This window comes from Urocampus carinirostris, chromosome 9 (genome assembly GCF_059441175.1).
Source record: "Urocampus carinirostris isolate Australia breed hairy pipefish chromosome 9, RoL_Ucar_1.0, whole genome shotgun sequence".
In the NCBI taxonomy this organism is placed as follows: Eukaryota; Metazoa; Chordata; class Actinopteri; order Syngnathiformes; family Syngnathidae; genus Urocampus; species Urocampus carinirostris.
Genome location: NC_142357.1, coordinates 34,395,516 through 34,423,502, shown reverse-complemented (window position 1 = coordinate 34,423,502; position 27,987 = coordinate 34,395,516). Strand labels below are relative to the sequence as shown.

At 40.4% G+C, this 27,987-nt stretch overlaps 1 protein-coding gene across 2 annotated transcripts in view; it reads left to right on the top strand.

Moving 5' to 3' along the window:
• Positions 1 to 27,987, top strand: part of glra4a (glycine receptor, alpha 4a) — a 91,033-nt gene that overhangs the window by 45,624 nt on the left and 17,422 nt on the right. For both annotated transcript variants that reach the window (XM_088343572.1, XM_088343573.1), the window contains exons 2-7: positions 4,633 to 4,760; positions 5,625 to 5,692; positions 8,537 to 8,760; positions 16,572 to 16,654; positions 27,250 to 27,387; positions 27,455 to 27,669. In XM_088343572.1, the coding sequence (XP_088199698.1) occupies positions 4,633 to 4,760; positions 5,625 to 5,692; positions 8,537 to 8,760; positions 16,572 to 16,654; positions 27,250 to 27,387; positions 27,455 to 27,669 (856 nt within the window). The remainder of the gene's footprint in view (positions 1 to 4,632; positions 4,761 to 5,624; positions 5,693 to 8,536; positions 8,761 to 16,571; positions 16,655 to 27,249; positions 27,388 to 27,454; positions 27,670 to 27,987) is intronic.

Here is a 27,987-nt window from a genome sequence, read left to right as displayed (position 1 = left end):
ATTTCCCGTTTCTAGGACTGTAAAAGAATGATATGTTTAAGTTAATTTGCTTCCCGAGGGTCTCTTAGGATTGGACAACTGCCCTAAAATTGCCCTATTGAGTTAACTAAGATTACAGCCCCACAGGATTGCTGATCCATCGATCGTATAATTGGCCAGCAAATGACGAGAGTACCCTCATTCAGACTGGGCTGTACTGCCTAAGTGTAACAATACGCTTATTGCACACAGTATTTACGTACCTAATCACGGAGATGGGTGGTACTTGGCTAATCTTAGTAGCTTTGTCATCATCTGAATGTTTGCCAGACGGATTTGAGCTAATGAAATGACTGATGGACACCATGGCTCAATCAATGTCGACTAATGTGTTTTACTGTGAAAGAAGACTTAATCAGTATTAATGACAGCATTTATTCATTAAAGCACAACGCCACACATGAAAATTACTTCAAATGAATCCTTGTCTCTGTTTATATAAAGAATATGCTCATAAAACTTGCACACAAGCATTTAGAATTACTAACAATTGCAAGAAAGTTTCAGCCTAATTGGTCCAGAGAGTGGAAACGTGATTTTTTTTACAAAGGCGAGCTCCCCCAGAAGCTTGTAGCGTTTTATCTGATGGCTCTCCAAGTTACTTCAAAAACAAACTTTTTAAATGTCTTCTCAGTATTTGAGCCTACAGTAAATGCAAAGGGTACATACTAAGCAAAGCACTGGTCTCTTTAACTTTGTTGAGGACAATGTCATTGTCTTTAAGACGTGAGAATTCCCTTTTTAGTGTTTATCAGCGTGAAGACAGTGAACTCTTTAGCCTAGTTTTCACTCGTTTTAAAGCTCTGCTTACATGCAACCTGAGCACAGGAAAGGCTCAACAGGAACTTATATACCAACCCAACGACATGGTTGTCATGATGACTGATTAGCTTCACCTGTGCCCGCTCGTTTGGTGCCAGCCGCTGCGGGCTTCCTGATTGGTTTAAGCTCAGTCCTTACACTCGCTTGTTGTCAGTCCGCCAGGCACTTTGACTCTGACTCCCGTCTGTCCCTCTTTTTGCACCTGTTTTTCCACCCGTCCGTTCCTGATTTTACCGTTTGTCTCCGCCTACGACTTGTTTTCTGACCCGACCACATTTGCTCTCCCGTCACGGCTTACGACCCGTTTTTATCCCGACCACGTTTTTGCTCTTCTGTCCCGGCTATCGACCTATTTTCTCCGTCCTTGACACCACCATACGCCGCTCCGGAAGATCCACTCCCGCATTTGGAACGCGATCCAATTCTGCTTGCTTCCCGTGTCCAGCGAGCACCGGAATCGCGGGTGCTGCCCAACCTCTTTTTCTCAATAAACTTGTGGTTAACGTTACGCGATTGGGTCTATCCTCGTGCTGCTCATGACAATGGTAGGCTTCTTTGAGGAAGTTACATTGTGAGAGGACCTGCTTTTTTCTTTTTTAATTTCCTTTTTCTTTTTTTTTTAGCATTGATCCTCTTTTTCTTATGTTTTCCTGCTTTTCCTTCCTTTTGCTCATTTTCCTTGTTTTATTTTGAGTATTCTAGCCTTTTACTTCCTTTTCCTTCCTTTAATATTGTTTCTTATTTGTCCTTTATTTTATTTTTTTCTTCTGTTGTTTCATTTTTCCTTGTTATCTTTTTTCTTTTTTTAGCTTTATTCGTCCCCCATCAGAGAAGACCTTACAGGCCCTGCCGTCCCACCGCCGATCTGTTGTAGCTAATGGGATTGCAAAGTGTTGTCCTTTGTAGTAAAGCTCCGTTTGTCCTTTATTTGCATCTATCAAAAGTTCTAGATTCCGTTTTTTTCCTTGTTAGCTATCGTTCAGTTTTAGGTCAAAGTCACACAGTCCGAATCTGTGATTACGCATAAGCATTTTGCACGCGGGACGGCTGATAACCGAGCATTTGACGACTTAAAATGCACAGAAGACAGGACATGGATGGAACGAAATTGGACCATCGGGGGAAGGAAATTCAACCTTCGTTTACATGCGTCCCCCAGCGGAGAAATCAAATTCCGTGGCGTAGCCATCCTCGCCGTTACCGCGCTTCTTCTTTACGACTTTATCCTCCCCGTCCCTCTTCGCTGTTGATTACTCCCGCCCTATCCTTCGCCTCACCCGCCTCCCTCTTTCTGCTCCATGACATCCACAAAGCTGAGATTGAGCGCTCGATCTGTCACAAAAACAACAAGCACACGCCGGGGCGGAAAGACGTTTTAAAATTTGTGTTCTCCATGAGTTTTTTGTGCTTTTCTGTCTTGCACACGTACCGCCTGTCAGTAATTCCACAAAAAGAACACATTTTTTTACTTTGACACTGGTTGACTTTTGAGTTGTGGTAATTGTGGAAACAATGTCAAGTGAATTCATTATTCCGGGATCATAAATTAAATGTACAGACAATGTTTATTCTGTCACAAGCCAGAAACGGAGACAGGACCCAGTAGCGTTCGTTTACTCAGTTTTATTGATAAAGAGGGAGAGCAATGCTTGCTTCCACGATCCGATGATCGACGGACACGGGTAGCAGATGGCTGGAACGCGGAATTGGAACTTCCGTGTCGAGCGAAGATAATCGTAGACAGCAGGGATACTGGTCACTAGCCGGGACGGGAGAGCAAGGGCGGTATCGAGTTCAGAAAAGAGGTCGGTAACAGGTATCCGGCAGGAAACAGGGCAAAACAGGTCGGAGATCGGGATGGCAGATCAGGGCAGAAACGGGTCCAGAAACAGGTCGGCAACAGGTATCTGGCAGGAGTAATCAGCTGGGAGAATAGGTTCGCAAACGGTCTGACGGCTTCCTGTTGGAAGCCGGGGGTTTAAAAAGAGTCTCTGAACTAATCAGCGCTCAGGGCTGTTGGAGCCAATTGGGCAGTCACAGGTGCCCTGAATCAGCAATCATGACATATTCACCATTCGAGGATGGGTAACAGACTCTTAGCCGAGAGGAAACGGGTGGCGGAACTAAGGGTGATGTTTTGTCTTGCCATTGGTGGGGAAATGTCATATTTTTTAAGTAATCAATTGGTGGGGATACGTCCCCTCTACCCATGTCAAAACTACAACCTTGGTCGCAATTGTTGGCCTTCAGGGCCTGTAAGGCCTTCTCTGCTGATTCAAAATATCAGAATCATGTGATTTTAATAATTTTATGTTCATGAATACAAAGAATTGCAAATTGTCTGTCACATTCCTTTCATTGTTTTCTCCGGGTTGTGTGCATATTTAAGCGTTTAACCATTCACATTTAAGCCATTAATTCCTGTTGGGGTCAGAAATCTACCCGGAGCCCTTCACAATCAATTCTGCAGGCCCTGAGAAATAACATCAATATCAATTTCACTTTTGGTTTAGCCAATCAGATGTTGAGATGGCAAAGTAGAGCCTTCTGAAAGGCCTAAAGAAACTTTAGCGGGTTCACAAACTATGATTAGGCAGGGGCAGTAATGGATACATTCCAACGAAAACATGAAGGAAAAAATCCCTGTGTCCACTGTTTGTTTCAGATCCACTTTTTTAGCCCTAATTTTAAAAAATGTGTGCCAGAAATATGACGGAACAGGCTAGTCTTTCAGCATTAAGTTCGATTGTGATGGAAAAGAACTGTTATTTATTAAATACAATATTTTGAAAAATAAGCTATTGCTCTGAGAATGACATCTTGCCGGAAAGAATATTTTTCCTTATTTCAAGTTTTACATTTTTTTTACTAAAAGTATTTACATTGTTGTCACACATTCTCTATATTTTTATTTGGTATATCCGTTATATTTGATCTATTCATTTATTGGAAACCGGCTAAGCATTATTTATTAAATACAATAAGCTATTGGACTACAATCGCCCCTTTGACTGAAACATTTTCTCATATGATTTTTTTCTCCTTATTCTGAGTATCAAAATTATCACGGTTATTCTAATATTTATTCTATATATTTCATCCATTAAATTTAAAGTGGTTAAGCACTATTTAAATATATTTTTAAAAGCTATTGCACTGCGATGAAAAAAACATTTTTTGATTATATATTTTCCAGTAAAATAAACCCAAAAAAGAAATGAGAGAAAATTCATCTGCAAATTGAACTTTTTTTTTTTTGCCATTTTTTATGTTTATTTTCTTGGTTTCGCAATACCAATTTAAAAACATTTACATAGTTGGCCAATATTTTATTTATAAATATACAAATAACAAAAAATCTTTAAAAAAACAAATGTATCTGCTAAATCAGTCAATTTTCGCTAATTTTTAGAATATTTTCTTATTTTACTACAGAAATAATATATTACAACAATTCTGCAGTATAAGATTGGTAGCAATAAGTAGTTTCTAAATTGGTTTAAAATTTGAATGCATATATTTATCATTTTACTAGAAGAATAAGCTAAAAAATTAGAAAATGAAATCCAAGCAAATTTGATTCGACTTTCTGTTTGCAGTGCACAATAAAAAAAACAAAAAAATGTTCAGAATAAGTTGTTTCCCTAGAACTCCACCCTACAAAACACTTAAGAGGATGAAGCAGAACAAAGACTGTTGTCGATCCCATTTACATCATCTCAATTAACACCCTTTCTCTTCGTTTTTGTCTTTGTTCCATCAACGTGTCAGGCTGAGCTCCTGCAAAGAGGAGATAAAGCCGGCCGGCAGGGCACCGACGCTTTCGCCATCGGACTTCCTGGACAAGCTCATGGGACGAACGTCGGGATACGATGCCCGCATCCGACCCAACTTCAAAGGTAAGCCTAAGAGCCAAGGGCAGACGTGCCAAAGAGGCACCGCGGGGAAGAAAATGTCTGTTTCATGCCCATATTTGGAGAAACAAAGCAGAGGTAATTTGTGATGTAAAAGCCTGAAAGTGGATGACAACCAAGTATGCTCTATTGAAGGCGATGATACTGATCATCCATTTTCATACCTTGGGAACGTTCACAAGCAGGCAATTAATTTAATGGGAAACAAACTATTTCCAGTATTCTGATCACGTTTGGCCTTGCTAGAGGTAAGATCTTGGGCCCTGGCCTGAATTTTGGGCTTAAAATATAGATCATTAAGTTAGGCCAGCCGGGCTTCTCTCGCCATTTTTTTTCCTTCGTGGAGGATCTACACAGCATGCACTTACTTTTACTCAAGGAATAAGGAAAATGCTTACCAAACTATCAGTTTAACTCCAAATCACCAGATCCAAAGAAATTGTCCTCCCTGGTGTTGGGATAAAAGATGCGCGGATTCCTACCTCCACCTCCCTCACGTCAGATGTAATTTCTGCTTCTTGCCAATAACTTCACAAGCTTCACAAACGTTTTTACTTTTTTTGCCAAAGCTTTCACAGCTTGTAATATGCAGAATTTGATTTTATTTTCTGTGCCATTTTGTTCAGTTTCACTTTCCTTCGCTGCACGTCGCCGAAATGCGCAGTTGGGGGCTTAACCGTTTATTCAGGCATTGCACTCACGAGTGAACACTTGATTTGTGGGTAATCGGCTCCAAGTAAACTCGAGTTCAGCTTGAAAGTATGCCCAGCCGGAGTAAAGCTTCGTGTTATTGTGATTTGCAATAGAAAGTTATATTCATGTTCTGATTCTAAAATCGTCCTTTTTCAGGCCCGCCGGTGAACGTCACCTGCAATATCTTCATCAACAGCTTCGGCTCCATCACGGAGACCACCATGGTAAGACGTACTCGCTATAATCCATATTGTCTGATATAACGAAATTGTGAACATGCTTAATTGTTGTTAAAATTGTTGAGAAAAATTGTTCAAACCTCACATTGTTTATTTGCTGTTAATAGTGTCAATAATATTGTTTAAACCCCCATAAAAAAAAAAAACATCCATTGACTGGGAGATAAAATAGGAGCTTGCTCTGTCCACTCCACGCATCGGCCCGGTATAGCAGTACCTCCGGGGACGGTGCATTCGCACTGATCGCTTCTTGACCTTTTGGCTAGGACCTTGGCTTAGCCTCTTGGCTAGGAGCAAGTGTCTTGGCCTGTTGGCTTTGAAGTGTATAATGATTTGACTGATAATGGATAATGAAAAATGGAAAATAAACTTATAAAAAATCCCCCCCATCCATTATCTGCACCTCTTATCCTCAGTAGGGTCGCGGGGGTGCTGGAGCCCATCCCACCTATCTTTGGGCAGTGGGCAGGGGACACCCTTAACTGGTTGCCAGCCAATCGCAGGGAACACAGAGACTGACAACTCACTCTCTCATTCACACCTAGGAACGATTCGGACCGGCCAATTAACCTGACATGTATGTTTTGGGGATGTGGGAGGAAACCGGTGTGCCCGGAGGAACCCCACGCAAGCACGGGGAGAACATGCAAACTCCACACAGGAAGTTTCGATGTCATGACCTCAGAACTGTGCCCCACACGCGCTAACCACTGCGCCGCCGTGCTGCCCTACTGGGCATAATCCCAGTGCTTAAATGTAGAAAAAGCAGGAAAAGCTCCACTCTTAAGAGACAGTGCTTATTATTTGCACTTATCAGATATCACTGCAAACCACTCGAGATAGCGTGCCGCATTTGAATTTGGTAGAGTGTTCACAATTCCTGAAACGCTAGCTTGCTTTTTAACAATTAAAGCCGTTCGCTTGGTTTCTGCGCTTCCTGGAGCATAGCGGTGCAGCGTTGCTTGACCAGGGTTTCATCGGAGTTGGCATAATGAGTTGTCCACTCTGCAATTAAAATGAAACACAGAAAAAATACACGAGTGTGCAAAGGGCTACTTGTTATGAAAAAAAAAAAGAAATAAAAACCTGCCCCAGGGCTTTCAATCGCAGTAATTTAACTGCGAGGTCAGCATTAGAGAGGAGGATCGTGTTTATAAATGAGCCTGACGAGATGCTTTGATTTTTTGTCAAGAAATTACAATACTGATTATATCATTGCACACAATGGCAAAGCAGATCAATAGAAATAGAAATAGTGTGGAAACAAACTGCAAAATAAGAATTACGTGGATAGCGGCCATTTTGCTTCTCACCATCCAATTTAAAAAATAAACTTCACTCCATATTTATGGAATGAAAAAATAAATCAAGAAAAGCACAGTAGAATACAATATTTCATATCAATATTTAAAGAAAAAGGCAATCCATTTGATTTCCTACCAACAATATGTTTTTCTTAATTCTTACTATTCTTTTTGTTCTATAAAATATGAGTTCATAATGTCATGAACCAGAACAGGATCGGGACCCAAATGTGTGACGTTTCTCACACAAGCGCTTTATTTTACGGGAAATGGGGAGTCATGCACGTTAGGCAGCAGTCTGGCGTGGAATGATAGGAAGCCAGAGGCCGATGAGATCGATACCAATTGCCCGAGCAGATATCGGACAGATGGGGTCGATACCGGGCAGTACGGGACAGACAGGATTGATATCAAAACAGGATAGCGAAATTAAACAGGACAAACTAGACTGGAACAAAACCGATATAAACAAGGTATTCAGCCTCACACAACTCTTGATTTTCACTGTCCCTACCTTATCTGGAATGCAATCACCTCTCCATCTCTCTGTATTAGAAAGCATTGATAGGAATTGACTGTGGTTATCGGACAGACCATTGTCAGGAGTGGAAACTAATCTCCAATAGCTGTCAGTGCTCTTCAATTGAGTCAAAATATGCATATAAAGCGAGCTCTGTTGTGGGCACAGAGCTGGGCAGCCTGACAACAGTAGCTGAGAGACGGGCACTGGAAAAGCTGCGGTCAATCATGGACAATCCAACGCATCCACTACACAGCATTATCTCCAGACAGAAGAGCAGTTTCAGCGACAGACTGCTGTCACTGTCTTGTACTACGGACAGACTGAAGAGATCTTTTCTTCCTCATGCCATAAGGCTCTTTAACTCTACCCGGCAGAGTAAAAGCCCACATTAAACCACACCCCCTACATTGCATATTACCAAATTTTATTGCAATATGTATTCTGTGTAGCACTATTTAGATATTCTATACAACACGCAACAGTGGGCATTTGCACGTCACACTGGGTATTTGTATATTGTATTCTTTTAGCTTTATTATTGTATTGTTCTCAGCTCAGGGATGCTGCTGGAAATGTGAATAAAGTATCTATCTAGCTATCTATCTAATCTATCTATCTATCTATCTATCTATCTATCTATCTATCTATCTATCTATCTATCTAGACGGACAGGATTGATATCGAAATTAAACAGGACAAACTAGACGGTGTCCTTAGGTGTGAATGAGCGAGTGACTTGTCTGTCTCTGTGTGCCCTGAGACTGGCTGGCAACCGGTTCAGGGTGTCCCCTGCCCACTGCCCAAAGACAGGTGGCATGGGCTCCAGCACCCTGACAACCCTAGTGAGTTAAGCGGTGTAGATAATGGATGGATGGATGAATATCGTATTTAGATTATTGTAAATAATTATTGTATTCATATTGTATTACTTGTATACCTACACATATGTGCTTGAAGAAATAAGAAAAATTGTGTATCGACTTCCTTCCCATGACCATTTAGGACTACAGGCTAAACGTGTTTCTACGCCAAAAATGGAACGACCCCCGTCTGGCATACAGCGAATACCCGGACGACTCACTGGATCTGGACCCGTCCATGCTGGACTCCATCTGGAAGCCCGATTTGTTTTTTGCCAACGAAAAGGGGGCTAATTTTCACGAGGTGACGACCGACAACAAGCTGCTGAGGATTTTCCATGACGGCAGCGTTCTGTACAGCATCAGGTAACAAACGATTTTTCTTCTTTGTACTGATTGAAAGAATTTCTTGGGATATTCATTTGAATATTTAGCGCAGGGGTCGGGAACCTTTTTGACTCAAAGAGCCATAAAAGCAAAAAATGTTTTAAAAAGAAATTGAGAGAGCCACATCATATATTTTCAGACAAAATTGAAAAAACTGCCAAACACACTCTCTAGACAAAAGCTAATTCTTCAGCACATTTTATTTCACTGTGTGTCTTTTGATGATTTAATCAAATGTATCAGTGTTCATTTTACCTCTGAAAAGTGATGAGTCCCGGGGACTCGCATGCTCAAAAATCTATGGGTCCCAACAGAAATCTATGGGTCCCCAAAATTTAGTGTTATCGAGGTTGAAATTGTAAATCGGTGACAAATATATAATAAAAATCTATATACAGTGGAACCTCGGTTCTCGACCATAATCCGTTCCAGAACCCTGTCCGAGAACCGATTTGTTCAATCACCGAAATCGATTTTCCCATTAAAAATAATGTAAATTGTTTCAATCCGTTCCAATAGGATTTCTTACCTTTGTGGTGATCAGCAGAAGGCGCATGCTGTATTCCCTAGCAAGATCGGAAACTCTTTCATATTTCTCTTGAATGAGTTGAGCCGAAAAAGCCGGTTCTCTGAAAAGAGACGGACTTTTCACCACACAACTCGAGATCGGCGTGCAGACGAAAACTCGAACCGCGAGACCAAAACAACATCTGCCGGATCTGCCTGACGAAAAGTTTGGAGTGCGGTAAATCTTTTTTTAAAAATAATGTAATCGGGTAATAATGCCAATTTTGTGTCAAAAAAGTTGCGTCCTGGGGACGCACGTTGATTTGAGACTATGCGTCCCCAGCAAAAATGATGCGTCTAGGACGCAGGGACGCGGGCAAACGAGAACAGTGATGTATGAAATGATAATAATGCCAAATCCTGTGTCCCAAATCAATGTAAATATTTACAATTTGTCTTCCACCTTCAGTTAAAAGTGTTGAGGCAATTTTTTTCCATGAAATTTGTCCTTAATAACGGTTTCAAAACAATGTGCATGCAAAGTTATTTTGTAAAAATGTCACAAATTACTGCAAACGATAAGCATATCGTCATATTCCCTTTCGGTGTAGACTGCACTGAGCGAGATAGAGAGAGAAGTGCCTTGCGCTCTGTGCAGGGATCCGCCCACCTGTACTGCTCACCCAATCAAAGTCGTTTGCTAGCGTTTTTATTTAGCAGTTTAAATGGTTTCCTATCGAACTTTTGCATGAAGTTGCTTCGGCTTATATGGACCAAAACCGGGATGAAATCACTTGACTTTGGAACGCCACAGAGAGATGTGCAATACAGTAATCCCTCGGTTATTGCGGTTAATGTGGAGCAAAACCACCCGCGAAAAGTGAAAATCCGCGAAATAGCGACGCCCCTTCAAAAATGCTTAAAAAAAACAATTTTACTTTTTTTAATTATTTTATTTTATTATTATTATTTTTAGGCCCGGTTAATGGGGACCAAAACCACCCGAGAAAAGTTAAAATCTGCGGAGTAGCGACACCCCTTCAAAAATGCTTAAAAAAAAAAAAAATATATATATATATATATATATATATATATATATATATATATATATTTTTTATTTTATTTTTATTTATTTATTTTATTATTTTATTATTATTATTATTTTTTTAGACCCACGAAGCTCTGAATCCGCGAACGTGGAAGCGCGAAGTGGCGAGGTCCCACTGTAGTTACATTTTATTTCGGAGCCATACTTGCTCATGAAAAGAGCCATATATGGCTCCCGAGCCATAGGTTCCCTACCCCTGATTTAGAGTGTTTGTGTATGAGTTGTATCCCCGCCATTAACCATCTGCATTTGCTACCTCTGGGAAAGATTCCAGCTCACTGTGATCATAATGGGGATGTGTCGTCTAGCAAATGGTTGGATTTTGAATTTTGCAGCAAGGAATTTGCCCGCTCGAAGTAGATTTCAAGTAGAAGAGGTGAAATCTTTTGTAGTTGAACCCGAGACATTCTGTCAAACGGTGGCCCCAGAGCCTTTCAGCAATAGCGTGGCTTCTGGCCATTGCACCTTGGCAGGTAATTACATTGCTGTGGGCACGCTCCCAAATTGCTCCCTCTTCTCCCAGCATTGCCGTTGTATTGATGCCACAACAAATAAGCCGAGGCGCACAGTCCAATAAGCGGCCCATATGTGGCTTTTTTAGTTTTTGGGCTGCATTAAGGAGAAGTAAACAAGCCAATTGTTGCAGGAAAGATCATTTTGCTGGTGCTCTAAATGCACAGTTTGTCAGGACCAGAACGGAAACAGGACCCAATTGCGTTACGTTTCTCACAAGTTTTATTAAAGGAAAGAGGAAGGGTTAAGCCCATGATCCGGAGTTCGCTAGGCGAGGGAAACAAGTCGCTCTCGTACTCTGATTGTGATCCGAACACGGAAGCGGATCTTCCCTAGCGAGCGACGGCGGTGTCAAGGTGTCGATAGCCGGGACAGGAGAGCAAAACGGGTCATAACAGGAAACAGACGGGAGCAAAAACACGACAGGTGGGACTCTGGGTCGAAAAAAAGCTTGCCTTTTATTCACTGAGGTTCGCAGACGGACTGACAAAAGGCGACAGACAGGAGTGGGTGTAAATAGGGACAGGGAGCCAATCAGAGTTTTTTAATGTTTGTTTATTTTATTTTGCATTATTATTATTTCACTCACGATTCTTGTTTGTATTGGCAGAACATTGTGATTAATATAAGGTGTTTTATCATTTTTAGGAACAGTTTTCTAACATTTAATCTTAATTTTCTTGTATTTTTCCATTCAATATGAGCAAAATGGTTTGCCAATGAAAAAATTGTTGGGGGGCAGTATTCAATCAGTTTTTAGCTTTCATTTATTTGTAGGGTTTTTCTTTTTAATTTAAAGATTTTTTTTTGCTACTCTTTTAAAAAACAAAAAACCTTTTGAATAAACCCTGAAAACTGCATGAAATTAACTCCCATTCTAATGATTAAACATAGAGTTCCAGAGAGATTTAGGGCAAGGTCCTCTAACTTTTTTCAACCTAAGAGCTACTTTTTGTTACTGATTAGCTCAAACGGCACCCAGTTTGGTATACATTTCTAAAATAGCAGCTTAGCGAGATGGTTTGCTAAATAGCTGAAAAAGATATTGATTTTACGCCAGAAAGCTAAACAGGTAAAAAACTAAAAGGAAGCTAGCTTAAAGAGTAAAAGGCCAACAAAATAGCCTGTTAGAAATCTAAGAAAAAGCTTAATAGTTAGCTAGAAAGGAGGCCAAAATTTTGCTAGATCGCATGCAAAAAAAAGTAAAAAGCTAGCAAGATAGCTTGCTAAATAGCTAAAAAGGTAAGTAGATAGATAGCTACAAAGCTAAAAAGGTAGCCAGATAATTAGTTTAAAAAAACGCACATTTTCATGCTTATTTGCTTTATAAAATCATTAAATTTGGAATTCAGTTTGTTATATTTCCTGTAAAATCAATCAATTGAAAGGTGAAAACATAAATGATATGAAGAGCTTCTCATTCTGTTCTCTTAATTAATAACATTAAAATAATTACCAATACTTAAATACCTTTTTTGTCCATCAAGCCCATGAACTGGATTTTTTTTTAAACTCCAATTTCTAAAATAACAACTTATCATGTTATTGCTTAATTATTGATATGTTATTACCAAGTTAATCGTTAAAAAATAGGGTTAAATAGACTCAGTCAACTACTAAAAATCATTTTACTAGAATATCACAATGACCAGGCACTGGTGAGCTATCTTCAGAACAGGTCTGCGAGCACCTCAACTGTCATTGGGGGGGCACCACGTCGGAGACCCCAAATTTACAGAGAATGCAATGTAATTATTTGTTTGAGACAATTCACCGTGAATTTTTAGACGAGAAGTGTACAGATTTAATGGGCAGCACGGCGGCGCAGTGGTTAGCGCTTGTGCGGCACAGTTCATGTCAGGGGAACCTGTCGTGGGTTCAAATCCAGCTCCAGACTTCCTGTGCGGAGTTTGTATGTTCTCCCCGTGCTTGCGTGGGTTTCCTCCGGGCACTCCGGTTTCCTCCCACATTCCAAAAACATGCATTTCAGGTGAATTGGCCGGTCCAAATTGTCCCTAGGTGTGACTGAGCGAGTGAGTTGTCTGTCCCCGTGTGCCCTGCGATTGGCTGGCAACCAGTTGAGGGTGTCCCCTGCCCACTGCCCGGAGATGGCTGGGATGGGCTCCAGCCCCCCCCGCGACCCTAATGAGGATAAGCGGTATGGCTAATGAGATGAGATGAGATGTACAGATTTATTCCTCAAATTGGGCAACGAGGATCTTGCTGTTGTTAGCTAGCATAGCTTGGAGACAAGCGCCCTGCAAACCAACAGATCATTCACCTGTCAGGTGCTAGCTTGTTAGTGCCATTCTTCTTATGGAATAAGACAATCTTTTTGGGAGAAGGATGTCAGGATGTTGTCCAAAGTAGACGGGATTGGTTTTATGAAGGCAAACTTTTCGAGTTTAACGTAAAGTACTGCGGTACCCCCGGGATATGCCTTACAATGTTTTCACTCTAGAATTAGAATTGTCTTTATTGGTATTGATAACAACCTAATGAAAATTGTTTACGGTGTGGAATAAGATGCTTTTTTTCAACAAAATCAACAAAATATTTTGTGTACTGAAAAACTTAAAAAATTCAAACTTTGCTCGAGTTATTGTAGGGTTACTTTACTGAGATGTTCAGAGATTGGTCGACGTTATCTGAAATGCTGGTCTGCTATTGGCCTGCGTCAAAGCATCAGGAAAATGGCGATATGCTAATAAATGAACGGCAGTAAATTCCAGACTACAAAGGGAACCTGATTATAAGCCGCATACTCAGATCTAAGAATGAAACAGAATTTTGTCTTTCTGAAAGCCGCACCAGATTTTAAGCCGCAGGCTTAAGCAGCCATAAAAATAAACTAATTCATGTTCTTTTCTTACATTCTTTGGTTGCACATTGCAAACGGTGCCGTACACCCGCATATCTGACGCTGTTTTCAGCTTCATCGTTTTTAGTTTTTTTCTGACTTGTTTACTTCTCGTGTTTATGGATCATGTGACCATTCCAGATGGCGAGCACATATTAACTTCTACACCGAAAGGAACCGCGGATTAGGGCTGCGTCGTATAAAATGTGAGCCGTATAGTTCCAAACGCCAATGTCAGGGCAACGATATGGTGGAGAATAGTGCCAGATTGAAACACTTGTGTCTTTTTGGTTGCTGTCATTTGTGGTTGGCGCGGTAAAGTACCTTATTTGTTATCGTTCCTCGAGGACTATAGGAAACTTAACTGATCTGACATTGACGGCGTTGACACGGTAAGAGAAGTGTAGCATTTTTTAGGATTTATTCAACTGCTGTTTGGTTCAGATTTATAAATTGGTTACTTTTGTGGGTGAAAAAGTTTAAATACTGTAAGTATGTCGCAATTATTGAATAAAGTCCGGTCAAACCTCCTGTTTTGCTCCTGTTGTGTATTATATAAATAATGTTGGCAAAAACACGGACTAATTTCTCTCGAAGGGCGTCCTAAATTTTCCAGACGTCATTGCAGAGTTTTGCATTCTGAGCGCATGCATTATGGAAAAGAGCAGTTTTCCATTTTTATCGGTACTACCACGAAAAAAAATTATTGAGCCGCGCTGTATTTAAAGATGCAGTGTTTAAAATGTCGGAAAAAAGTAACAACGTGTCCAGAATTTACGAGAACTTTCGCAATGCCTTTCTGTTCATTCGGTTCAGAGTCTCATGTGCTTCATAAAGACTAAGCAAGTTGGCAAGAAGAACACAGTATTTTTCCTACTGTATTTATTAGCTAAGGTTCCCCAGGCGGGCAGTAATGCTGAATGGCAAAGCAAAAACATGAAAACCAGGTCAATTAATTATGATTAGTGTTATCAAAATTTTATTAAAATTATGATTAGTGATTATTAAAAATATCTATTTTCACACCAAAAGATTAAATGTTTCCTTTACATTCACATTAATTTAGAATGTTATTTAATTATATACATGTACAGTACACATGAGTAGGTTTTAGTATACTCTATTCCTGTCAAGGACCAGGACAGGATCAGGACCCAATCGCGTGACGTTCTCACAAAAGCCTTTATTTTACGGGAAATGGCGAGTCATGCACATTAGGCAGCCGGTCTGCTGTGGAAAGACAGGAAGCCAGAGACCGACGAGATTGATTCCAATTGCCCGAGTTGATACCGGACGGATGGGGTCGATACTGGACAGAACGGGACAGACGAGATGGATAACGAACCAGGATATCGAAAATAAACAGGAGAAACTAGACGGGAACAAAAACTTGAGAAAATAACAACAGGACAAAAACAGACGGAAACAAAACTGGAACCCGAAATTAAACAGGACGAAAATAAACAGGAACAATACCGGACTGGAAATAACAACAGGAAAACGGGACCGAGTCAGAACCCACGTCTTGTGGGGCAGAAGTTCTTTTGACGGGCTGACAAAGGAAGCAAGAGAGCGCCGAGCTTAATATAGAAAGCCAATCTCTCAACAAGCCGTTGCTGGCGCCACATGGGCGGGGCCAATTGGGCACCATGGCAACTATGACACACGGGCGCCGCCGATTGGGTGCCATGGCAACCATGACATCCCTACGCATCCTCCCCACCATACGTCATAATCACTTTGCGATCCCTGCCTCAGTACATATTCCGTGCGTCTACTGTAATACCTGTCATTTCTCAAGGAAGATAAGTTCTGGGTTGTGTTTGTTTAAAGGCGTTGTCCGCAACTCTTAATGTTGCTTCTCTCTGCCGCCATCTGCTGGCTATATGTCTTGATTTTTAGCGTCACTCAGCGAATTTCTCCTGTACTAATGAAGTCTTATTTTCTTATCTTTTTGAATTTTGGCTTGGCGTTTGGACTGTATTTAAAACAGGCATTTTCTTAGTTTTACCATTTTCAGGCTACACTAACAAAAAAATGGGAACAAACATGCAATCACTCTTCACACCTCTCCCTGCCTCCCCCTTTCCTACTTCCTAATGTTTTGCAAGTCACTGAAAGGTAAGATATAGGCACACAGGGTTGGGTAGGGTTACTTTAACTGGATTACATTCAATTACTTTTGGATTACTCCAATACCAAATATGCTAATAAAAGACAAAATAAACTAAATACGAATAAAATGACTAAATTTTGTGCAGGCTTGGGGAGTAACGAAACACATGGAACGGCAAAAATTATGTTGGCAAGCTGTTTGGATTTATTTTCATTTTGTTTCTGTCGCATTTTATGTTCGTTTTGCCGGAGATCAAAGAGATCAAAGCCAGGAGAGAAAGCTTACAACGTGTTGTGAGTCATAATTTTATTCATATTAAGATTCTTTTGTCTTTTATTAGCATATTTGGTATTGGAGTAATTCAAAAGTAATTGAAAGTAATCCAGTTAAAATAACCCTACCCAACCCTGTAGGCGGAGTGGGAAACAAATGATAAATGCTCTTTAAACTCATTTGGGCATTGTTAACACATGCTTAATGGAGTAAATGATCAACTGTCAACTGGAAATTTCCATCACTAATAAGGGGAGCGATTGGCGCAGGTTGACAGGTATGAAAAGGTCTGTTTTTGCAAGCAAACGCCAGTTGATCATTCCACTTCTCTCCGACTTATCACTCCCCGTCCTTTTCCGCTGTCCCCTGTTGCCGTTCTATCTCCTGCTTTTCAATCTGCTTCCTCATCTCAGGCTGACTCTCATCCTGTCCTGCCCCATGGACTTGAAGAATTTCCCCATGGACATTCAGACGTGCACCATGCAGCTTGAGAGCTGTGAGTCTTTTTCCTCAACTTCCTGTTGCTCTAACCCTTTTATCTGGCTTTTTCTCCGGTTTTCTCTCTTTTCGCCTCATGTATACTATAAAGTGTCCAATTAAGGGAGATCTGGGATATGCTTCGTCTCTACTGAAGAGTAAATATGGGGTTTTTTTTGTTATTTATGTGATATTCATAAATTCATTTTCGGAGAGCTTGGTGATCTTATCCTAATTGCATCCCCCGTGTATGGGCTAATTCAGCAAGATTTGTGAGGCGGGTAGAAGGAAAAAAAAGTATCTCCCTTGCTAGGTGTGTTAAACTACTGAATTTTACGCACACTGGATTATAAGACGCACCCCCCAAAAAATAGTGATACATTTTTATATATACGACGCACTGGACTATAAGGCACATGGAATGAAAACGACAAGAATAGAACCTAAATTAAAATGATAAAATCTGGTTTCTGCCTGCGGGCACCAGGTAGCATGCTAAGGACAGTTGAGTAGCCCACGGACCGGCTCTGAGAACAGCTAACCAGTGCTAGGTCATTGTCATTTTCTAGTACATTTAAGTCAATTAAGCCCTACTTCCAACAATTATCCTGGTAATAGCTTTGTAACAATATAGTTATATATACCGGAGCCATATCCCCCTAGTGGGAGGAGTCAGGAACACGTTCATTATTCTGACTCTTTCTGGGAGATTGATACAGAGGAGGGGGTTCCCAGCCCCCTCGCTCAACCCAACTGATGTGGGAGTCATTGAGTGACCAAACCCCCCCAATTCCAACCCCTAATGCTGAGCGCCAAGCAGGGAGGCAATGAGTACCAATGTTGTAAGTCTTAGGTATGACTCGGCCGAGGTTTGAACCAGCGACCTCCCAGTCTCGGGGCAGGCGCCCTACCCCCAAGGCCACCGAGCTGGTCAACATAGTAATAACATAAATTGTAATTTTGGAAATGCATATCAAACTGTGTTCCCATTGCGCTAATTAGTAACAAATTGTTCTCAACTTGAGAAAGATTGGAGACCCCTGCTTTTACATTTCTCAAAGGCAGAACAGTTACTGTATGCGGTATAATTCTACTACAATTCAAACAACAGTACATATTATTTTAGAATAATTTATAGTAAATGCTGGTGAAAGAGAGATTCTCGAGTCAAACTGTGGTCTTTGGAGAATCTGGCCAGGAAGAGCCCTGATCTTTATCAAACACCCAGTTATATACTCCTTTTGTTACAGGCCAGAAATAGAGACAGGACCCAATAGCGTTCGTTTTACTCAGTTTTATCCGATGATCGTCGGACACAGGTAGCTGATGGCAGGAACGCAGAAGTGGCACTTCCGTGTCGAGCGAGGATAGTCGTGGGCAGCAGGAAAGCTGGCCGATACCCGGAACGGGGGAGCAAGGGCAGTAACGAGTCCAGAAAAAAGGTCGGCAACAAGTATCAGGCAGGAAACAGGGCAAAACAGATCGATGGCCGGGACGGAAGAGCAGGGCAGAAACGGGTCTAGAAACAGGTCGGCAACAGGTAACAGGCAGGAGAAAACAGGGCAGGAGATTGTCGGAAGGTACGGAGCTTGCCCTAGTAAAAGCGTAGGTTCGCAGGGCGTTCTGACAGCTTCCTCTTGGAAGCCGGGAGTTTAAAACGAGTCAGGGAACCAATCAGGGCTGTTGGTCCCAATGGGGCATTCGCAGGTGCCCTGAATCAGCAATCATGACACCTTTGTTCCATCTAATTATTTTATCAATTCTGGATATTTGTAGCAAAAACATCAAATTTGTTAAAGACTGATCAATCCAACTTCCTTTAAACAAGCTTCCCTTGGACTCTTATATAAAACCCCCGTTCCATTGTGATGCTGTCCTTTAAAGTTCAAAAAAGGTTCTCATTCTTTTCCACTATAATTTTGTACAAAATGTTATCATAAAGAAAAATCATCATTCAAGTAATCACAATACAGTTCATACTTTCAGACAATTATTGACCAAAGCAACAACAAAAAAGGATTTCCATTGAGGTTTTGAAAGTTGGCGTCTGAGCTTCTGCTAAATACTGCACTCTCTTTTGTTTTCTTTTAGCAACAAACAATTCACCACAAGAGAGCACTTAAAGAACACTCTGAGTTTCTCAAAGGCAGAACAGTTACCAGATACCGTATTTAATTGTAACTGTGTATTTCTAATGTTTTCACTGTATTTTCTAGTAGTGTTTCAGTAGTGCAGTGGTTAGCACACGGTTAGCCTAACAAGTGAAAGGTACCTGGTGAATGACCAATTGGAAACATTTGTTGGTCTGGAAGAGCGATGGGTGCCACCAGGCTTACTCGCCCAAGACACACCACAGGAAATGGTGCTTCTTCGACTGCAGGGGTTAAAGCAATGGTTCCCAAACTTTTGCCGGCTCGCGCCTCCTTGGCTCCCCAGTGTATTACTAGCGCCCCCCCAACCACCCTCCCAACACTCAAACAGCTCACACGGTGGGCGTGATGCTAGCAAACTTTTAGTCGAGTTTATTGGCTTGTGCTATTATTAAAACTTGCCTCTGATTGGTCGGCGCTTTTAAAACTCAAACAGTAACAATTGTGTCCATCACTCACTACAAAACCTTGAAAGAAATGCAGTGCTTTGCGGTTTCATAACCACACTACGTTCAAACTTCTGACTTCAACTTCGGACTGCCGCCCCCCTATCGCCCCCCTTGCCGCCTTCTTCTTCCTCATCGCCCTCCCAGGGGGGCGGTACTGCCCACTTTGGGAACCACTGGGTTAAAGGATAACCGAACGAAACCAAACTAATACGTATTTTCTGGTCTATTAGGCGCACTGGATTATAAGGCGCACTTTCAAATGTCTGGCCTCTTTGGGTTTTTCACTTGCATCTTATAGTCCAGAAAATACGGTACTTTAAAACAGTATTTTTTCACTGATAAAGTCAGTGGAAGTAAAAAATGGGCTCCCCTTGCCCTCGTAAAGAATACATCAACCCCCATGGAGCCAATTTCCAGCTTATAAATAATAACAATATTTTTTTCCTTTCCGATATAATACATGACCCTTTGCTCGGTGCCCGACAGTGACCCATTCCTTTGTCACGAGCACAAAAAGGTGCTTGTTGAAATTCACAAAGACACACTCACAAACACAATTGCAGCTTGGTGCTGCTATCTCTGCCCATGCGTGCTTATCTGATGGCACACAGGGGGATTTGTTTGGCTTCACGCAAGTCACGCCCTTTTGGCGACGGACAGAATCGGATTTATGTGTTTCAAACCTGTCATAAGAGAGTCCAGTTTATTTTCTGGTACATCGTTTATCCTTGTACCTGTTACTTTCTACAGCTCACACTTTGTTAGCTTAAGTGCTACTTTGTCTCAATTGACCTTGCTCGCTTAAAACGTGCATGTGCAATCTGGCGAGAGAAAATAACACTATACAGGAAACGACAATGGTGATATTATTTTATTGTCATAATATTATTTTGATGATGTCACAATATTTAAAGCAGCTCATTTTTAAAGACCCAGTTGTTTTTAGTTTGTACAATCGTATGGCTCTTATGAGTCATACAAAGCAGATTTTATTCAACAAAGCCAATTAAAAAATATACATTTTGTACTGAGAAAAACACAAAATACAATTAAAAGCAAGATTTTCTGCCATTGGGGTAAGAACTTGTTTATTTATTTATTATTGGGTAAAAAGGGAGTATTCAGATGTTCACTTTGTAGTATTTCACATAGGTATTTGATTATTAAGTAAAAATAAATTAATAAACATTTGAGACCAAAAAAAGAAATAATTTAGCCAAAACTATTATTTTTGTGGATTCATTTTAGGTCAGCAGCCTTGGAGTTGACAATAGACGTCTGGCAAAAGTCATGGCAGGATGTTATTGCAGGAAGTGACAAGCTGTTATGCTGAGCGAGCCGGGCCGGAAATAATAATTTGTTTTGAACACACTATAAATGCCGACGTGAAAAAAGAAACGATGAACATTGCTCGAACATTGAATGCAATAGCGAGCGTTCCCTCTTTGCCATATCTCCTCTCTGCGTATATTTTGGGGCGACGCCCAACAACATCCTTTCCAAAATAAGTGACACCCAACGTGGCTGACTTACAGTTAATCCACAACATTAGTCATCAAAGTTCATGCCTGATGCACATTCTTTTTTGCAGAGTACAGTCAAAGCTTAAGCTTTAACTGAACTTAACCAAGTTAAAGCTTTAAAGCTACTAGACTTGTTTTATTCTTAACTTTAAATTTGCTTCGACAGAGCTTTAAATAGGAGGTAAATCATTTTTAAACCTTTAATCACAATTACAGCTAAAGCTTTTACTTAAGTTAACTCGGGTTAAAATCTAAGGCTACTTTGACTGAGCTTTAATTTAGAGTTGAGGGCACTTTAAAGATTTAAGTCAGACTTGTAGCTAAAGCTTAAAGTCAAGCCAACTCAAATTCAAACATGAACTTTGAATTAAAACTTTTCAAAGGTTTTTCTAAAGCTTTAAATAAGAATTACAGCTAAAGCTTTAACTCTAGTAAATTCAAGTTAAAGCTTTAAGGCTACTTGAACTGCTTTAGTTTTAGATTTAAGTATGATTTGACTGAGCTTTTACTAAAAGTTAAGGCACTTTTAGGGCTTAAACTCAAGTTAACTCAAATGAAAGCTTTAAAGCACGTCAAGTCATGTTTATTTGTGACGCCCATAATCACAATGAGTCTCAAAGGGCTGCACAGATTATTGCAAACCACTATTATGACACCATCCCCTGATCTCAAACCTACATGAGGGCAAGGAAAAACTAAAAAACCTCAACATGAGGAAAATAAAGAAACCTTGAGAATAGAATAGAATAGAATATACCTTTATTGTCATTGTTACAAAATGGGTTGAACGTATTGTGACAACAAAATTGGATGTGGCACTCCAGTTTCACATTTTACAGTGAGGATAAAAGAAAACAAAGAAGCTAAAGGAAAATGGAAGATGTTTGTGTTGTCCTTGTTGCATACTTTACAGAAGGGACTGCACATGAGGTAATCCCCTTCCAGGATGACCAGGCTACAATGCAATTTACATTAACAAACAATAAAGCTACTAAAACAGTCTTAGATTTGGCTTTGAATCTGCTTTGACTGAGCTTCAACTAAGGGTTAAAGCAGTTCTAAAGCTTTAACTCAGGTCACCTCAGGTTATTGCTTTAACTCTAGAACTCTTTTAGTTATAGCTTAAAATCTGCTTTACTGAGCTTTAACTAAGAGATAAGGCAATTCTAAAGCTTGAAATCAGAATTACTGCTCAAGCCTAGAATAAGAATTACAGCTCCCAACAACAACAAGATCAACAAGTTCCCAAGGTCCACTTGGCATATAAATAATAACAATAAATCTCCTTTTTCACTTGTTGCGTCATGTGATTGAACCCAAAATAGGGCGCCATGCGTCTTGTGTGCATTACTGTGACAACGGAGGGGACGGTCACCTTGACATAGCGTCAGACGTCGAAAGGACGTTTGTAGTTTTACTGCTACTTCTGTCGCCATGGCAACATGGATGAGAGTGGCTAGGGAAAACAATAACAACGGGCGTTACGTTCGCATGTGCAAGGGAGATGCTGAATACAAGGCCGTCGTTGTTTTTTTGTTTTTTTGCTGCAGGGTATACAGAGAAAATACATCCTAAGGATCACAAATGTATAATGTATTTTCTGTACCAAAAGGCACACAAGATTATGAAGCGCACCCCCTAAATCTAGTCTTTTGCTGTATTTTGTTTGATACATAAGGCACACCAGACTATAAGGTATATGAAACTGAGACTACAGTAAGAGCTATTGTGTTTATTGGGTTTATTACCGTTGGGTTCTTTTTACACGTACGCAAGGTTGGGTAGGCTTACTTTAACTGGATTACATTCAATTACTTTTGGATTACTCCAATACCAAATATGCTAATAAAATACAAAAGAAACTAAATGTGACTGAAATTATTAAATTTTGTGCAGTCTAGGGGAGTAACGGAATACATGGAACGGCAAAAATTATGTTGGCAAGCTGTTAGGATTTATTTTCATTTCGTTTCTGTCGCATTTTATGTTAGTTTTGCCGGAGATCAAAGAGATCAAAGCCAGGAGAGAAAGCTTATCACGTGTTGTGAGTCATAATTTTATTCATATTTAGTTTCTTTTGTCTTTTATTAGCATATTTGGTATTGGAGTAATCCAAAAGTAATTGAAAGTAATCCAGTTAAAGTAACCCTACCCAACCCTGCACGTACGGCATATAATGGTGCTATGATTGTTCGGCCAATGTGTCGCTGGTTAAAAACGCAAAATATTGTTTGCAACGGGTATCGCACCTGGATCGCATAGTCACTTTACCACTACACCAACAGTGGTATGGAATTCCAAAGAAAAGGTATTAGAGCTTATCTCACGATTACACTATTTTTATTCACAGTACCAGAAACACTTGCATAGTGCATTCTGTTCCGCATTCTGATAGATTATACAGTCCCTCAACTTCTTCACCTGTGCGTCAATAACGTTGCGGTTTAATATGTATACGTACGTACATAATGAACTTGTATAGCATTTTGTTGAAGGACTCTGTTTTCTGTTTCTGTCTTTTGAAACGTTATTGATGCTGTAAGGTTTTAACATTTACTAAACTGCAATCTGACTCCTAATACACTTCTCGTGTCATGTCTAATTCCTTACAGTTGGAGCAATTTCTGAAGTCAGGGAAATTATTGACCCAAGCGCCGCATATAGTCCATATATTAATTTATTTAGCCGAATCACATAGTTAAAGAAATCAGTGCCAATTTCAATCGTGTGCAGGAGACGACGGGGGCTTGTCCGGGATGCCCCTTTTATGCCACATGGGATGGACTGTTTACACCCCATGATCAAGCCTCTGGCTGATTGTTCCGCGCCGTGTTGATGCAATTTCAAGCATTGGGAGAAGGGTGATAGGTCATCGCCCTTACCCCCAGGCGAGGTGATTAAATCATTGTTATCTGCACAAACAGAAAGGAAGAAAATGCACATTCCAAGGCAAAGTGGGGTTCACGACAAAACTCTCATAGTTTGCCCTCAAACACTGAAGTCAGATTTTGGAACAAGTATATATGACTTTACATAAAATGAAACAGTGTATAAAATAGTATCTAACTTCAATGCTCAATTGAAGATGTGGAGAGACTGTTAAACTTATGAGAATGCACTATGCAAATCAGTGTTTCTGGCACTTCAGGTAAAAAAAACGTAACAATGAGGCTCTAATGCCCTTTTCACTCTAACTGCTACAATCTGGGTTGGATTCCTGTTGCATCCAATGTATTGCGATTTCAATCAGTGATTATTAATGATTAATCAATCAGTTCTCAAATACTGAAGTATACCGTAAACCTTGTGTAGTAACTCACACATATTAATATTATATGCATTTCTTCGGTATATTGGTTATAAGCTGACTTGAAATTTTTGGGCCAATTTGCGGTGTTTGAGTGCGCCTTGTATTCCAGAAAATACAGTACTGTATGCATTACCTGGCGCTATTACTGCTCGCAAATCTTAATGTAGATGTGCCGTCACGGTGTTAGGTTTATTATCCGAAGACGGTCCCCACATGGGAAAAAAGGAGCTCCCATGACAGATTGTCCTTACTTTATCTTTTGTATTCCTGTCAGTCTCAGATAGCGTTTTTATTATACCTTGCTCACTAGGTCAATTACACCTCGATGCCTTTTAGCTGCCGAGATAGCAAAAAAAATCATTGATTATCTCAGGAACGCATTGCCATTCTCGTCACTCATTACAGACGTTGAATGACAGAGAATTCTGCCTCCTGAACAAGATGAAGTAGATTTTATCGAGGTTGGGTTTTTTTTTCCCAGCCAGTCGCTACTGGCGAGGCTGGAACAACCTGAATAATTGATGCGAGGCCTTATGGGTCCGGAGAGGCATCACTATTATTCAAATCTGTTCGGAATTCTGCATTGTTGTTGCATGTGTCATGCATTTTTAATACTTTTGCCGTATAATCAGGAGGCTAGGATAGAGAAAAGCAGAGAATATACAAAACGAAGCCTGTAATTGGATGTGTATCTATCAAAAGCTTCACAGAAAAGGACTTTTCATCAGTAGAAGCTGTTTAATTGCATTTTACACACAAGCCCTTAAAATTGCCGTGTGGTTTCTTGCTGTTCGGAAACCTTTGAGGGCAACATTGTTGTCGCTGTTTCCCGTGACCTTTACGTGACAAGCGCCTTAGCAGGCGTAAGGTCAACGGAAGCCAACGTGGCAATTTTTACACCCTTTACTCCTTAATTAGTTAAAATGTCAGCGATATATTTAAAATCACAACTGCAAAGCTAAAATAAAGAAATGCGGATAAATATTAAAATTAACATGCATATAAAAAATACAATCACTGTAATCCCCTCGTTTATTATTACTGGGGACCAGAACCCCCCCTGTGATATGTGAAAATCTGTGGATAATGGATCACGGCCACACGGGTGCTTTTCATTTATAGTGGCAATAATGGAAAAAAAGAGCCACCTTGCAGGACACGTATTTGCCGGGTCAGCCCCCGCTGTCAGCAATAGTGGACTGGGAATAACTGATCGCAGCCAAAACAGTGCCATTCGTTTTTTGCCGGTCGCAACAGCATGCGTCAGCATCGAAAAAAAATAATGCGCTCTGGGGATAATGGTTCACTTTTTATTTTCAAACCTGCATATTTTGTGTTTTCATTGAGGGGAAAAAAGAGAATAACTGTAATCCCTCGTTTTTGCCGTTAATGGGGACAAAGAATCCCCATGTTATGTGAAAACATTTGGATAATGGAACACAGCCACAAGGTGCATTTTAGGCAGTAAGAGCTGGAGAAAAAAAAAGAGGAGCTGCACATGACATTTATTTACTGTTTCGTTCCCCATTCTCAACAAATGTTGACGGGGAATAATGGATCACAGCCAAAATATTGCAATTCATTTTTTTCAGGTCACAGCAGCATGTGTCAACCGTACGAATCGAAAAAAATATCCCCCGCTCTCAACAATTCGACTGGGGATAATGGTTAATTTTTTTATTTTTAAACCTGCATGTTTTGTGTATTTCATTAAAGAAAAAAAAGGAATAGCTGTAATCCCTCGTTTATTGTCGTTAATGGGAACAAAGAACCCCAATGTTATGCGAAAATATTTTAATAATGGAACACAGCCATACAGGTGCTGTTCATTTTAGGCGGTAAGAACTGGTAAAAAGAGCTGCTGCACATGTCATGTATTTGCTGTTTAGTTGCCCATTTTCGACAAATGTTGACTGGAGATAATGGATCACAGCCAAAAGAGTGCAGTTCACTTTTTGCATGCCAGAATGGCACGCTTCAGCAGCACGAACTGGAAAAAATAACTCTGCCGGGCCCTCCTCTCAATAATTGTCGAGTCGGGAAAATGGTTCATTTTAGGATGGCCAGAAAAGCCCAGCGCCCGACAAAAGTGCCTTCTGCCGTTACCTGCTGGCAGTAATATGGGATAATGGATCGCAGCCGCATGGGTACAGTCCACTTTAGGTGTTAATACACTAAAGGCAAAAATAGAGTCACCAGGCCTGACAAAAAATGCGCTCTTCCCGTCCTTGGATCTTGGAATATATTTACCACTAGACCATTAGTGATACAGAAACAATTTGAAATGGCATTCAATTTTATCTGATTATCACACTTTACTCACTTTACCAGAAACAAATGTTAGAGAATGGAGAAAACGGACATTTCCTCCTGAAAGATATAATCAAACGCAAAAAACACAATGAAAAAAACTTTTGGTGTACTTGGACTTTGCGTTTATTCATATTTTTCAGGATGTCATTTCTATTTTCTCAATATTTAACATCCGTTTCTGGCACAGTGAGTAAAAAGTGTGATAATGAGATAAAATGGAATGCCTTTTTATATGTCATTTGTATTAAAGTAATAAATCACACTGTTTACTCACGGTACCAGAAACAAATGTTAGAGAATGGAGAAAACAGACATTTCCTCCTATAAAGATATAATTAAACACAAAAAACACAATGAAAAAAACTTTTGGTGTACTTGGACTTTGCATTTATTCATATGTTTCAGGATGACATTTCTATTTTCTCAATATTTAAAATTCGTTTCTGGCACAGTGAGTAAAAAGTGTGATAATGAGATAAAATGGAATGCCTTTTTATATGTCATTTGTATTTAAGTAACTAATTGTCGTTAGTAATCATACAGTTGGATTTACTGGAGATGCAACGGCACCGACTGGTGGTGTACCGCGGGATTTATTTTCAATTAAAAAATGTGTCTTGGCTCAAAAAAGGTTGAAAACCCTGGTCAAGCGGTTGAGCGACAGCCACAATCCGGGTTTGATTCCCGTTGCATACAATGTTTTGCGACTTGGTTGGTTTTTATCATTTGACATTGCACGAATTCGGTGGTGTAATTCCAATCGTAACCACCGTATTTGGGTGCGCCTGATAACCCAGAAAAGAAGGTATATTCATTATCTATCTTTTCTTCTTTTATAATCTATCCCTTCTTTACCAATTTCTCCACAGTCGGCTACACCATGAACGACCTGATCTTCGAGTGGCTTTCCGAGAATCCCGTCCAAGTAGCCGACGACCTCACCCTGCCGCAGTTTGTGCTTAAAGACGAAATGGATTTGGGCTACTGCACCAAATATTACAACACAGGTATCAACTTGTCGATTTCCTTTTTTCTGTTTTGACCGACACGACGAGTGATTCGATACAAACGCAGGTAAATTCACCTGCATCGAGGTGAAGTTCCACCTGGAGCGCCAAATGGGTTACTATTTGATCCAGATGTACATCCCTTCGCTCCTCATCGTCATCCTGTCCTGGGTTTCTTTTTGGATCAATATGGACGCCGCCCCCGCCAGAGTAGGCCTGGGCATTACCACCGTGCTTACCATGACCACGCAGAGTTCCGGGTCGCGGGCTTCTCTGCCAAAGGTGAGTCCTACCTCTACTGGTACCTCTACTTATGAATGTCTTACATACGAAAGTTTCAGGTTACGAAATACCTGAACGGGAAAACCTTTCCTCTACTTACGAAGGCTTTTCAGGATACAGAGTCACAGTCTTGTAAAACGGACAGACTGAGGAGATCTTTTCTTCCTCATGCCATGAGGCTCTTTAACTCCACCCGGTGGAGTAAAGGCCCACATTAAACCACAACCCCCACATTGCATATTACCATATTTTTATAGCAGTGTGTATTCTGTGTAGCACTATCTAGATACTCTATATAACACGCTACATTGGGTATTA